The following is a 13,689-nucleotide window of genomic DNA, read 5'->3' on the forward strand; positions in this document are numbered from 1 at the left end:
TTTCAGGAAGGGCACTGGGATGTCGTGATGCAGGGTTTTGGTGATGCCGGTGGCTCTCAAGAAGCAAGCTGGTGCTTTGGGAAGTCCACACAGCACCTTGCTGTGTTACCATATTTCAGATATTTTTAAAAATCGGGCTTGAAGCAGCAGAAGAAAAAAAAAAAAGGGTGGATTTGTGCATTCCTCAGCCCACCTTTGCCTCCGCAACACAGAGAGAGTAGGCAGGGCCAGAGATTCTGTTCCTTGCTCTTTATGCCCTTTCCGCCCCACATGAGATGGGGCAGAGCCGGGTCCCTGGCTACATTGGCCAAGCATGGCTCAGGTCTCACTGGTTCCAGCTCAGTTACTCTGGGAACTGTCAAACCAAGCCATCGGGGTGCAGCACCGCCTCCTCCCGCTGCATAGCACTTCCAGCCCAGCAGCGGTGCTGACCTGGCATCAGAGCATTGGAGCGTGGTGCCATTTTATCAGGGGTGCAGGTACAGCTGCTTTTCCAAGGGCTGCTGCGGTGTGGACAGAGCTGAGCAGGGTTGTCCCTAGTGTTCACAGCGCTTTCCTGTTGGGTTTTTATTTTTAATGGAGAAACTGATGCAGGGTGGGTTGGTATTCATTTTTTTCCCTTCTGGTTTGGGAGTATTTTGGAATTTCTACACTTTAAAACAGGAAAACCTTCTCGTATTTTTGCAGAAGTGACAGCAGGCTTCCACCAGGATGGTTGGCATTGGATATATATTTTTATAAATATTTTCCCCCCTTATTATTTCCCTTCCCTTTTATTTTTTAACTTGCTTCCAGCCACCTCCCAACCGTTGGACTTTCCTTCCTAACACTTGAGTCTCGCTGTTCTCAAGAGAGCTCCTCTTCAGCCCCAACCGCAGCACCTAAATCCCGTGTGGAGAGTTTTCCCTCATCCCTGTGGCTGTCTCCCAGAGTGCGAATATGTATGTACGTAAGAACCTCTTAATTGGGCACTAATTAGAGGCTGCTCTCCCTTGTCTGCTGGGATACACGGCTGGAGGGGTTGAGCTGGACCCTGATTGGCAAAGCGAGTGTATGCAGTGCAGGGTGACACCACCTTGTCACTGCTGCCGTCAGTTGGGGCTGCAGGGTCCTGTCACAGGGGACACTTGGCCTTGTGGCCGTGCCACTGGCCAAGCAGGGACAGTGCTGGGTCGAGTGAATTTTCTGTCATGTTGAAGCTTTTTTAGCTGTCTTCCGAGTATTATTTTTATTGTAAAAAAACAAAACAAAACAAAAAAACCCACAAAAGAGAGGGGAAAAAAAAAAAGTTAAATAAAAATGTGAAATGTAATTTTTACAGCAGCAATATGAAATATATTTTATAAGAAATAAAAAGAAAAGTTGCCTGATGCCTCGTTGGCTCTGCCTTGTCCTTGCAGTCCCAGTGTCAGTGGGTGCTCCCGTGTCCCCCAGTGCAGCAGTAGCAGCACTTTCTGCGGCTGCTCAGCCTCAGCCTGAGAATCGTCTTGGCACAGGCCTTCCTGGCACCACTAGATAGCAGTGTCTGCCCGTTCTCCGAGGCAGCAGGTGCTGCGCATCCTTCTTTTGCTGTGCTTTTTTCCCCTAAATACCCTAAATCCAGCAATTTTGAACCTGATACGGGCTTAGACCCATGTGGGTTATGTGCAGGATGGGCTCAGCAGAGTCTCGGGCCTTCCGGTGTTGAGAAGTTGCTTTTTAGCACAAAACCCCCTTGATAACTTGATTTTATTGTCTTTTTTTAATGCATGTGGAGGTGAAAGAGGAATGGGAAAAGGGGAAATAAAGTGGAGAGAGGAAGGGACTATGGGCTGTGGCGATGTCACTCCTCTCCCCAAATCTGGGGGCTTCTGAGAGCAGAACCCCCCTGATTTCCAGTTGGGCTGGGGGTGCAGGTGCCTTCATTATCCCTATGGAAAAGGGTTGTGGGTGGGATGGACCCAGATAGGAATTCCTTTTCTTTCTCTAAAACCCTAAAATCCCTTTTTTCCCCCCAATAACTCCCCAGTCCATCCCATTTTTGGTTAAGGGGCATGTGTGTGACACCACCACTTTCCCAAGTGCCGATTCCACCATCCTGCTTTGCAAATACCACAAATGTACCAAAATCTCCCTTTTTTTTCCCCCCTAAAACCAAATTATTCCACAGCGGAGCAGGATGATCCAGCATCTCCCATGTCTGGCAGAGAGGGGGGCACAGCATGGACCTGCTCCCCAGGCATTGATGGTCGCCAGTCGCAATAGTATCGTAGAAACAGTAAACTGATTTATTAATCCTTTTGCTATGTACAAGTTTAATGGAGAAATCTTTGTATGAAACAATTAAAAAGAACAAGATCTTAGGATTTTTTTTTTCTTTTCCATAGGGATTATTATATTCTATTTGTTTCGTACAAACAGTGAAGGGCAGCGCTGTGGGTGAGACCTGAGCGAAGTCATTCCCAGGATATGCTTTTATTGTCTTATTTTGGTTTTGGGGGGGGGGCAAATTAGGCAGGAGAACCGATTGGCTCTGATGATTCTCCTAGGAGCGACACGGAAAAACCGCATCCTGGCACGGGGACTGGGACATGATGCATGCCAAGGGGGAGACATGAGGAAGGCACGCGCACGGTTGGTGGTGCTGAGCAAAGAAGTCAACCCCAGAGGCTTTAAAAAGCAAGGAAAACACCTTTAAAAATGGGGGGAAATAAAAAAAATGGGGAAAAATGAAAATAATCAGACTTTGACAGGTGTTTTCTGGGTGCAGGGTTTGGAGCTGGTCACTGCTGTGGTAGCCATCAGGTTGGATGTGCGAGCGTGGAGCCCAATGGGACGTGACCCCTTGGCATCCCCCATCCGAAAAGTTGAAACCCTGTGGAAAGCAGTAAGCCCCAACTAGGGAATGCCAACTACTGCTGGGAAGGCACCAGGAGTGTGAGATGGGGTGATTTTCACTGGATCCAGGGTGGCTTTTTGACAGTGGCCAACGCAAAAAGAAAACAACCCAAAATCCGATTGTTTGTTTTTTTTTTCAAAATTCACCTTTTTTCCTTATTTTGCTCAAATTCCCACCCGCTCCCCCGTGCTCTTCTCCCGCCCTCCCCATGGCATCTCACTCCCGTCACCGGTGGAGGCCGAAATTCGTCAGGTTCCGGCTTAAATCTGGCTTTAGTGAGTGAAGAGCAAAGTGATTTTTTCTGCCCGCATGCGAGTCTGAAGCGCTTTGGGGTCCGTCAGAGGGAGGATGGAGGCTGCTGGGGTGGACAGGAGCAGGGTTAGTTTTGCCTGTGCCTGGCGGAAGGTGCTGGGATGCGGTGCCGGAACGCTATAAAAAATAAAAAAAAATAGAGAAAGGAAAGGGGAAAAAAAAGGGGGAAAAAAAAATAAAAAAACAACAACAAAAAAAAGGAAAAATAATAAAAGAAAAAAGAAAAAAGGAGCTGAGCCTCATGGAGGGAGCACGGGCTCCCCAGGGGCTGTGGGGTCAGGGGTACATCCCCTAATTTTGGGAGATGCCACCCAGGGGAGGGGAAAAAAGGAAAAAAGAAACAAAAAAGGGGAAAAAACTAAAATTCTCCCAAATTTACAATTTGGGGAGATAGGGAAGGGAATGGGTCTTGGCAGCTGGAGTGGCAGGGGGCTGTGAGCACCCCAAGAGGGGTGGAGGGAACATGCTGCTCCAAGGGGCAAGGGCTCAACCCACTGCTCAGTTTGGGAGCATGGAGCTGGAGTGTTTGGGGAGGATCATTTAATATCTAAATGGAAGATGTTCCACTTTATTTTAAATTATATTAATTTATTATTTTACTTTATATTTATTTTAATTTCTTATTTTCATTTAAACCATTTAAATAATTTTTAAAAATATAAAATTTGTATTTTCATTTTTTCAGATGCAGTTTAATTTTCCAAGTTTCTAAAATTTAGTTTATTTTTTATTTTTAAATATTTCTTTTCTTTTTTATTTTCTAATTTAACTTTGTCGACTGTTTTAATTTTTCATTTTTTGAAATTTATTTTAATTTTTTATTTTTCCATTTTAAAAAAGCAATTTCACTTTCTTCTTTAAAAAATTATTTATTCACACTGTAAAAATTCAGATTAGTTTTCAATTTTTGAAAGTTCTTTTAATTTTTCATTTTTAAATTTTATTTTAATTTTTCAATTACAATAAATCTGAATTCATTTTAAGGGATTTGTACATGCTTTGGAGGGGGGGTGCTGAAACACCCTTCAATCTACTTGGTGTGGAGGACAACACCTTTGTGCCCATCCTCCCCGGCAGGGGGAAGCTGACAGGAAAGGGCCTTTCCCCGCACACCCTCCAGATGCCGACGGCCGCCCTCAGCATCCCTGGTCTCTAATTTGCCATTTCAAATTAATTTGTTTGGCTCCCTTTTTAATTTGCACCCATGGACATGAGGAGGAGAGGGGTAGAGGGTTGACTTTTTTGGCCATGGCGGACCTAGCCGGGCAGCGCGGGTCTCCATTAGATCTCGTTGTGCTCGCTGATGCCGCCGGCAATGTCGTACTCACTGGAGCGGGGTGACATGCCGAGGTACTGCTTCAGGAACTCGCTAAACCTCTTCTGGTTGTTCCACTTCCTTGCCGACTTGCGGACCCCGATGAAGCCCCCGTACCGCTTCTGCACCCCCCTGGCCATCGGTGCTGGCCACGAGCCACGTGTCCCACGTGGGAAACTGCCGAGTCGTCGGGAAATGTCCTCGGGTGGCTGCAGGAAGGCTCCCGGCTCCTCTTCGACACCTTCATCTTCGGCCTCCCGTCGCCGCAGCAGCTCGCTTACCTGCAGCGGGCTCACCGGCACAGCTGCCACCGCGTCATGCCAGGGATCGCCAGCGTCCTGGAGGTCGCGGGGCCGTGGGGCGGGTCGGCCAGCAGCAGCGGCACACAGCTCCCAAGTGGCCCGTGGCACAGCTTCACCTTCACACTCCAGGATGCAGACCTGCATGGGAAACACAGGGATAGGCATCAGACGGGGTTTGGTACATGGGGTGGTGAACAGTAATACCAGGTGTTCTGGCATCCCCCCACCTCCAGCCTGTCCAGTGATGCAATGCATTGGAAGACACGCATGGAAAGGTGGCAGCAGCTCATCAGCCCTTGCTTGGCCTCATTCAGTGAGGTGCCCCTTCCTAAATCCTGTTCCTGGGCTCCCAGTGGTGGTGGAGACGCTGGAGAGCCATGGCAGCTGTTCACCATTCCTCTCCAGATGCTCCAGTCCTTGCTGGATATGCTCCGTACTTCCCAGTTGACATCCATGATCCCATTCCACCACCCCATGCTCCACACTGCTGGACCTTTAGCTGGGCACAAGGCCAGAAAATCACCCAGCGATGGGATGGCAGAGGTGGGAAGGGACCTCTAGCATTGCCCATGGGTTGTTCTTCCCCAGGGGTAAGACTTTGCTCTTCTCCTTGTTGAATTTCATGAGGTTCTTATTAGCCCATTTCTTCAGCCTGGCAAGGTGCCTCTGGATGGCAGCACGACCCTGTAGTCTACAGTCTGCACCTCCTAGCTCTGCATCATCTGGTACTTGCTGAGGGTGCATCTGCCACATCATCCCAGTCATTAACGAAGATGTCAAGGTCCTCCAGGTTTCAGTCCGCCTCACTGCCTGTTTATCCTGTGCTTCAGCAGCTTGTCTATAAGGTTGTCATGGGAGACAATGTCAAAGTCTGATGAAAGCCAAGACAAGCTTTGTCGCACCGCAGAAAGCTGTCAGCTTGGTCAAGCACTACTTCCCCTTCATAAATCCTTGCTGGCTATAACTGGCGACCTCCTTGTCTTTCATATGTTCAGAAATGTGTTGCAGGATGATGTGCTCCACCACCTCCCTAAGGGCTGAGGTGGGGACCAGCCCATAGCTCCTGAATCCTCTTTCACACCTTCCTCAAAGACATGTGACATCTGCCTTCTCCCAGCCCTCAGAAACCCACCCCAATCACCACATCCCTTCAAAAGTCATCAAGCCTTAACGAAAGGATGCCCTTTGGCTTCTTCCATGTTTGTGCCTTATCCCTTTCTAAGAGGCCTCACGTACCAATGCAGGCCACAGACCCAATACTGCTGTGGGGTAATAGCCCCAGGTGGGCTGGTACCACTAATCTCAGCACCCAGGGGAAACCATCCAGGAGAAGAATGTAGAAGAACCAAACCAAAAAATACCCAAAGAAACCAGAGCTGGAGTGCCCAGAAGGAAAGGGTTGTCTTCCCTTGTGCTGGAGTGTCTCCATCCCAGTATTAGCTTCATGGTGGGCTTAACATGAACTGGAGGAGCCCGTGCTGAAGCACATCAGTGTGTCTTATTGCTACAGGCCATATCCGAGATCAGAACTTTTGCAAACTCTCCTCACCATGGGTTCATTAGCTTTGGCAAGCAGGAAGTGCTACAAGTCCCGATGTGGTGTCTCAGGGCTGCAATTCAAGCATGTAGCAATTGGCTATTTCCACCCCAAAGGGCAGCCAGGCTCTTCAGACAAGCAGTGAGGTGGTGATAAGGGTCCATGTCGACACATCAAGTGTATCCTGTGCTGAGCCAAGATCCTGTCCTGGGATTTCCAAGGCTATGTCAGCATCTAGAGCTGATGAACAGTGTCCTGGCAGTGGCCCACGTTGGAGATGAAAGGTTGATGGATCACACTTGGGTAACAGCTCTGATGAGCACCAGTGGATAGGCTTCAAGAAGAATTACACCAGGTGTCCTATTATCCATCCAAAAAGCAGCACTGTAAACATTCCAGGGTCTTTGACCATTGTGTTGTGGTCTTAATTCACATGGAAATGGCTTCTGCCACCAGGCCATCCCACAGAGTTTTGGGAATCTTCAGCAGACACTAGCCAATGCTTCTCCATGTCCAGGGTTCAAACTACCTTGGGATGCTCCTTCCAATCTTCAGTTGGCATTATTGGTGCCACCAGGAGTTTACACCATCCTAGATGACTCTAGGGTACCAGAACATAGGTGATTCATCCATATATTGAAGACCAGCTCCACCAGCTGTCCCTGTCCTGCCCAGGCAGCTGCGATGCTGGTGCAGACATGCCTGTAACTTCAGGGGGATCTCCTATTTCTACCCCTGAAGTATGGATCATCCACACCACTGGTGGGACTTCTTTGGAAGTGGCTATGGAACTGGTGGTCAATTGCATCAAATCTCACCACGATGCTTCTTCCAGCTCAGACTGAGCCTCGAAAAAACCCAGGTTCCTCTGCTCTTGGTACAAACCAGTCCCTTTGAGATACAACCTTGTACTGACCCATGAGCCAGCAACCATCCCATCTCTTCTCCATCTTGCTGGCCAGGGAAAATAGAGAAAAATGCAGCTCCAGAAGCAGGCCCAGGCAGGAAGGCAGGGGCTGCAGAGACACTGGTACCTTCAGACTGCAAAACAACATGCTGGGGCAAAACCAGAGCAATTGCCCTCCAGAACGTGGTGGCAATGACATGGGAAAGCAGGATTTGCCTGCAAGGGGGTGGCATTGAAGTGGCTCCAGAATCTCCACAGAGCCCTGGAACTCTCCGGTACCTCATGTTTTTGCAGGGATATTTCCCAGCCCTGGGGGCTTCCTGAGCTGCTGGCTCCTTTCAGGTGGATGTCTCAACCTGCTATGGTTTATCATTGCTTATAAATTGGTGAGCAGGCAGGGAGGAAGCGATGGATGATCCCTCAGGAGTGGAGGGGGAGCAGGAGGGAAAGAAATGCTGCTGGGCAGGGCACAGCCACGGCTCAGCAGAGGAGAAAAGAAAGGATTAGGGGCTGAAAGAAAAAAACAAAAATGCTCTTTAGTGGCTCTTTCCATCTGATGTTGGAGGCAAATCAAGACGGTGAGAGGGTCTGCAGGGTGCTTGATGCCCAGCCCCCCTAAACACTGTGGTTCACCAGCCATCTGCAAAGCTGGTCCCATCCTGATGGGGCTCAGAGGGAGATTTGGGTGGCTTCTTGGAGGATGGGGTGGGCATTGGCAGCAGTCTGGGGTTGGCATAGGTAGGGACAGCGATGCTGCAAGCCATTGGGCAAGAAGGTTAGGAATGTTCAGGGTCTTGGGGAGCCTCTTAGGACTCTCCTTGGGCCATTGCAGCCTTGTCCCCATCACTTCCAGAAGCTGATTTGGAGTCTGCATCTTTCTGGACGGTATCCCTGGGGGGTGCCCAAGGAGGAGGGGCAGTGATGGCACGTGGCACCTTTCCCTTGAGGTTTGGTATCAACCAGCAGCCAAAATCCTCCCCAGACACCAAACCCCAACCCAGCACAGAGAGGAAGGTGCCCACCCAGTGTAGTGGGGTACAGGAGGTGCTACCCCCCCGGTGCTGCCCATGGCAGGGGACAAGCCAGCAGGCAGAGGCACTTACGAGGACGTCGAAGCTGTCCCGGTAGAGGTGGCGGTCGCAGTGCAGGCAGTCCCCCCGGCAGTCGCCCCGGGCCCGGGCGAAGAGGCAGAGCAGCAGCAGGTCCCAGAGCACAGCCCTCATGGCGGCACCGGCAGCGGCTGCGGCGCGGGAGAGGGAAAACCCGTGAAGCCAGGACAGCACCGGCACCACCGAGCCCTGCACCTGCACCGAGAAGTGCCCGTTCTCAGCCCGTCCTCCCTCACCCCAGCCCAGGCACGCGTGTTCCCGGTCTCCCTGACAGAATTACACTTTCAGGAAAGGAGCCCCGGTGCCTCCTCATTCTCAAAAACAGATCCCGTGTGTCCCAGCTTAATTTCTTCCAGCCTGTCTCATGGCACGTGTCCCGGACGGGGCTTATTTTAGCAGGTGGACGTGTTGGGGCAGCACGTCCCTGGCTGTCCCCTGAGCAGGGCGCTCCTTATCTGAGCATCACTGGAGCTGGGTGAGGATGCCCCGCTCCGGTTTCCCCTCTGGGTTGTTTCTGTGGCGGTGCCACACCTATCTCTGGAGGGTTCAGCCATTGCTGCTGGCAGGGATTGCTTGAGTCTGAGCCCACACAGCGTGGAGCAGCAAAGCCAGGTCCCAAAGAACCCACATGTGTCCTGCCTGGCTTTGCCAGCATTGGTGACAGGCAGCGACTAAGAGACATGACCGAGGTTGTGTGCTTCCCTCCCACTTCCTGGAGATTTAGCCTGATGCATTCTCATGGCCATCTGCAAGCAGAAAGGTTGGTCCTCCTGCCCCGCTCCTCGCCCTCATGCCTCCAGGGAAAGGGATCCTACACCCCCACGGTCCTTGGGAGCAGGTCCTGGTTCTGGTTTTTAAGGTTTGTAAGCCAGCAAGGGCAGGAGATGGAGGTGATGAAGAGGAGCAGAATAGGGATGTGAAGGTTGGTGCTACCCTTGGTGGCACTGAAGTCCCAGCACTGGAGCAGCAGCACCCAGAAACCCCCATACTGGGATGCTCAGAGGTGAGGAAGACCTCAGTGATGGTGGCTTTGCAACCTGTGTGCTGCTCCAGCACCATTTCAGGCTACTTTCTTGGGGGACTTTAGCACCTGGGGATCCCCATTTATTTCCCACTCTACCGAGGTGGGGAGGGCAACCCCACTCTGCAGTGGAGGCAGAGCACCTGGTGGGGTCCCCAACCAGCATTGCAGTCACCTTTGGTCCCTGCCATCCAGGCAGTGACACAGAGCCTGGCAGCTCCCAGTTGTCATTTGCTGGACAGTACAAGGGGAAGCTGATAAGAGCAGGGATTGAGGCTTAATCTTCATTCAGTCTCATTAAAACTGGCTGGCAGTGTGAGTCAGAGGTGTGGCAGAGAGCTCCCAGGAGAGGGCAAGCTCCCCCCCCCCCCCCAAATCACTCAGCTCCAAAATCGGGTTTGGCAGAGCCAGGGAGGGGGCTGCAACCCACCCCCCAGCCCTGTTCCCATGTCCCATGAGACATCAAGTCCAATGTCCTGGGCTAAGCAGGTCACATCTGGCTGCGGAGGAGGCTCTGAGATTACAGCTCGGCTTTTCTTCCCCGTTAATTGAAAGATGCTATCGGGCGGGCAGGATGCGGTACCCTGCCAGCATCACCGGCCGGGCCAGCGGTGGGAAAGAGGGAAACACCCCCCCCTTTTGTGCATTGGTGTGTGTGTGTCCCCAGATTAAATCAGCCTGTTAAAAGGGAAGGACCAAGTGTGGTGGGGTTTTTTTCTTGCTTCTGCCCTTGGGTGTTTGGGGTGAGGGGGGTTGCAGGTAATGGGGTGGTGACGGCTCGAAGCCCTTCCTGAGTTTCACATTCACAGATCCATGTGAAAAAAAAGATGCCTTTTTTTTTTCTTTTTTTCCCCATTCTTCCCCCTTTTTTATTTTTTAAAATTTTTCCCCCTTCCCCCCCCCCCCCCCCCCCTTTTTTCATCATTTCCCCCCATTTATTTCTCATTTCCCCACAGTTTTTCCATTTCTTTGTATTTTGCTCCATCTTTTTTTTTGGGGGGGAAACCAAACCTGGGCCTTATTTCTTAAGGGATTCACCAACCAGTCCCACTGCTTTCATGTCTTGGGATGCCATCAACCCTGGCAAAGGCTGTGACAGCCCCGGTGTCATACCACAGCCACCTCCGTGGCTCCTTGGACACTGGGGCTGCTCCTGGACGCAAACCTTCCTCTTCCTCCCTGAAAACTAAACCTATCCATCCTGGGAGGGGTTGCCAGGTTATAGCCACTTCATCTCACAAAACAGCTTTGGGACCCCCCCACTGCTCCAGGCTTCCCAGAGGGTGCATCCTCCAGAGTTCTCAATCCAGTGGAATGACCCTCATTAATATTTTTGGGGGAAAGAAAGAGGGTTTATTTAGAAATCCAGCCTGCAGTTCAGATAATGGCAAGGTCTGGTTATCTGTAAGGACAAGAGGCTTTTATTTATTGCTCTGGGTGGGATGATGTGGGAGATGCAGCCATATGAAAGGGCTGATTTGGGGGGCAGCGGGAAAGATGTGGGATGTGAATAACCAGAGGAGAAGAGGTGGAGGGGAAGCAGGTGTTTGCTGAGATGGGTTTTATTCGCTTGATTTGATGTGATTTGGGGTAGGAGCTTGCGGGCAGTGCTGGGGAGCTACTCCCTGCCTCTGTCTTGGCATTCTGCAGCCCCTTTTCCTATGGGAGATACTAACAGAAGGGATTATCCCAGCAGTAGGATCGACATCCTTCCCCAAACACCTTTGCAAGGGTTTAAATGTAGCGAAGCTCTCGCTTTTCCAGGTCAGGATTAGTCCCGACACATGAGGAGCACATTTAGGAGCTCCTCGCTTCCCACACCTGGAGCAAACCAGCCCAAATTCATGTTTTTCTTGCTAATTCCCACACTGCCCAAAGCCCAGGCCTGATCCAGAGGGCAAGAAAGATGCGATGGGGCAGGATCCAGCCCCGCTGGGAGCCAGCATTGAAGGAGTCAAAGCTTTTTCCAGCCGAAAAAGCGCAATACTGTCCAACAGTGTCCCCCACTGGCACTGGCTAAAATACTTCCCCAGCTCCCCCAAACCCTGGCGATGCCGCTCGGCTTTGTGCAAGCAGCTTTTGGGGGATTTTTAGGGAGAATCGGTGAGGTTTGAGGCTGGGGGCAGGGTTGGCTGCAGATGCCCAGCGCTTGCCAGAAAAAGAAGCATTTTCTTTTTTTGAACCCCCTCAATCAGGTAATTGGCCATAATTGGCCAAAATTAGACACCGCGGCGTGACTATAAACACAGATGTGGGCTCAAGAGGCTGAGAAAGGCTGTTTAGAGGTAAAAAAGCTCAGTAAGAACATTACTCCCTGCGTCCCCATGTCTCAGCCATTCATTCCTGCTTTTCTGAGGGAGATTAAAAAAAATCAAAGCAACAAATAAACCATTTTCCTCCTTTTTGTGCTTTTTCAAGAGGAAAAAAGGGATTGCTCGCAAGCCAGGCATCTCCCGGAGCATCCTGTGGTGGCCCCAGTGAAGTCCTGGCTAGGAAAGAAAGGGGCAGAAATACTGAATGGGGAAAGTCGTGGTACGGCAGCTCCCCAAAAAATCCCCTAAAAATTCTACTCATTCCAGAGGAACCCACCATCACCCCGTGGGCTTCCCCCTGGCTTTGGGCAGGTGGCCTGTGCTGACTCTTGTTGCATCCCTCCGGCTCCACTCTGGTTGATTTTGGGGCTGGATGGCAAAGCTGAAACTTTTCCTCTTGTGGGATAGAGGAGATGGATTTCTCCCTCTGGGAAGATATTTCATTTAACCCTTAGCAAGGAGAGGAATATCTCCGGGTGAATTGGAGCTGGACAAACCATTCTCAAACAAAAAAATTCCCAGCCAAGTCCCCCCAGGATGGAAAATAAAAGCAGATTTCCTACCTGCGGGTGTGCTGTCGGCTGCCGGCTCCTCTGATCTGTGACTTCTCCGGTGCCTGTGCCACGGTGGTATATATAGACAGTGTATACACGCATCCCCACACCTCCCTCCCCGAACACGTGCGTCGCTGAGCCCACCCCCGGGGGCTGCCAGCGGAGGGATGCGCCAGCCGGCAGCTGGGGACCAGGGATGTGCATCCTTCCCCTCCTCCTGCAGCCTTCACCTCTTCCTCCTCCTCCTCCTCCCCAAATCTGGGGGCAGCCTCGAAGGAGGTGATGGATGCTGGCCTTGTGCTTATCCAAAGGTGTGGTGTGTCTGAGCAGCCCAGGGATGGTGGGGTCAGGATGGAGGCTGAGGGGGTGTAAAGCTGATGCAGCTCAGTGGCCCCAGTGTGCCCTGGTCCAGACCTGGAGGGTTACAAGTATCTGAAGGCACCAGCAGCTGGGTAAGCCCCCAAAACACCCCCAAAATCACTGCTCAGCCCTTCCTATGGGGGTCTTTTCTCCCCCTAAGGCCCCAGAAAGAGGCAAAGAGAAGGGGTCTCCAACCCTGTTACCAACCCGCTCTGCCACAGCTGCGGCAACAGCGTGCGGCTACCGAGCACTTCGTATGCATCGATGGCAAGCGTGCGGGTGGGAATAATTGATTTCAGGCTCAGTGGATGATGGAGGGGGGGAGCAGAAAATTCCAACTTCACATTTCACAGATGATGGAAACGCCCGGCAAGCCAGACACAGCCGCATGCCGGCACCTCGCGAGGCGGAGAGCTGGATTTGGGCATTCCGGCATCAGGGATAGATGCTGCCTTTGGTTTGGAAAGGCCAAATCTGTCTCAACCTCCAGTGATTTCTCCTGTAGACCAGCATCACCCCATTTTTCTCCCCATTTAGGTGACCTGCAGCAATAACACTTTTTCCTGCTGGTGCCAGCACGGAGCCAGGCTCCCCCAAAACATCTTTCCCTGCCCCACCTCAGTAATTAAATAATAAAGTCTGCCTCCATGCTGTGATCCTATCTTGGTAATTTCTTGTAATGACTCCCTAGGAAGGGCTGGAGATCGGAGCAAAATGCCTTTTTTGTTCAGATACAGCTATTAAATAGTTGCATTTAATGCCCCCCAGGTGAGACCTCGGATGTGCTGGTGCTTGGGCAGGCATAAAAAAATCTAGAAATTGATGAAAACAGCCAGAAGTGGTGAAACAGCATCATAGGAGTGATTGGAGGGGACCTGCCCAGTGCTGGGGGCAAGATGTGAGCCTGGATTGGGGTGTTTCAGTGGAAAATTTAGGCTGGTGAGCTATGCCATGCCAGTTCCATGGGCAGCCAGGGGTGAAGCGGTTCCACATCTTGTTCCCAGGTGAGCGCTGGAGATAGAGTCTCTGCTTTATTAAAGATATATATATAATCGATGCTTATTTTTAAACTTGAAATATCT

The 13,689-nt window shown here is 51.1% G+C and overlaps 1 protein-coding gene across 4 annotated transcripts in view; it reads right to left on the reverse strand.

Annotated features, from left to right (window-relative positions):
- PNOC (prepronociceptin) overlaps positions 1-12,382 on the reverse strand; it is a 116,569-nt gene extending 104,187 nt beyond the window's left edge. The window contains exons 1-4 of one of the 4 annotated variants that reach the window (XM_057427597.1): positions 12,257-12,382; positions 8,355-8,491; positions 4,519-4,945; positions 2,432-3,307 (exon numbers count right to left, since the gene is read on the reverse strand). In XM_057427597.1, coding sequence (XP_057283580.1) covers positions 3,258-3,307; positions 4,519-4,945; positions 8,355-8,474 — 597 coding nt within the window. In that variant the 5' untranslated portion in view covers positions 8,475-8,491; positions 12,257-12,382 and the 3' untranslated portion in view covers positions 2,432-3,257. Of the gene's footprint in view, positions 1-2,431; positions 3,308-4,301; positions 4,946-8,354; positions 8,711-12,256 lie in introns of those variants that run through there. The other 3 variants (XM_057427598.1, XM_057427599.1, XR_008974702.1) reach the window with 3 other exon arrangements.
- Between the last annotated feature and the right edge of the window lie 1,307 nt (positions 12,383-13,689).

Source organism: Pezoporus wallicus, unplaced genomic scaffold (genome assembly GCF_028554395.1).
Source record: "Pezoporus wallicus isolate ANWC-B61680 ecotype Strahan unplaced genomic scaffold, APGP_CSIRO_Pwel_v1 contig_6464, whole genome shotgun sequence".
NCBI lineage: Eukaryota > Metazoa > Chordata > Aves > Psittaciformes > Psittacidae > Pezoporus > Pezoporus wallicus.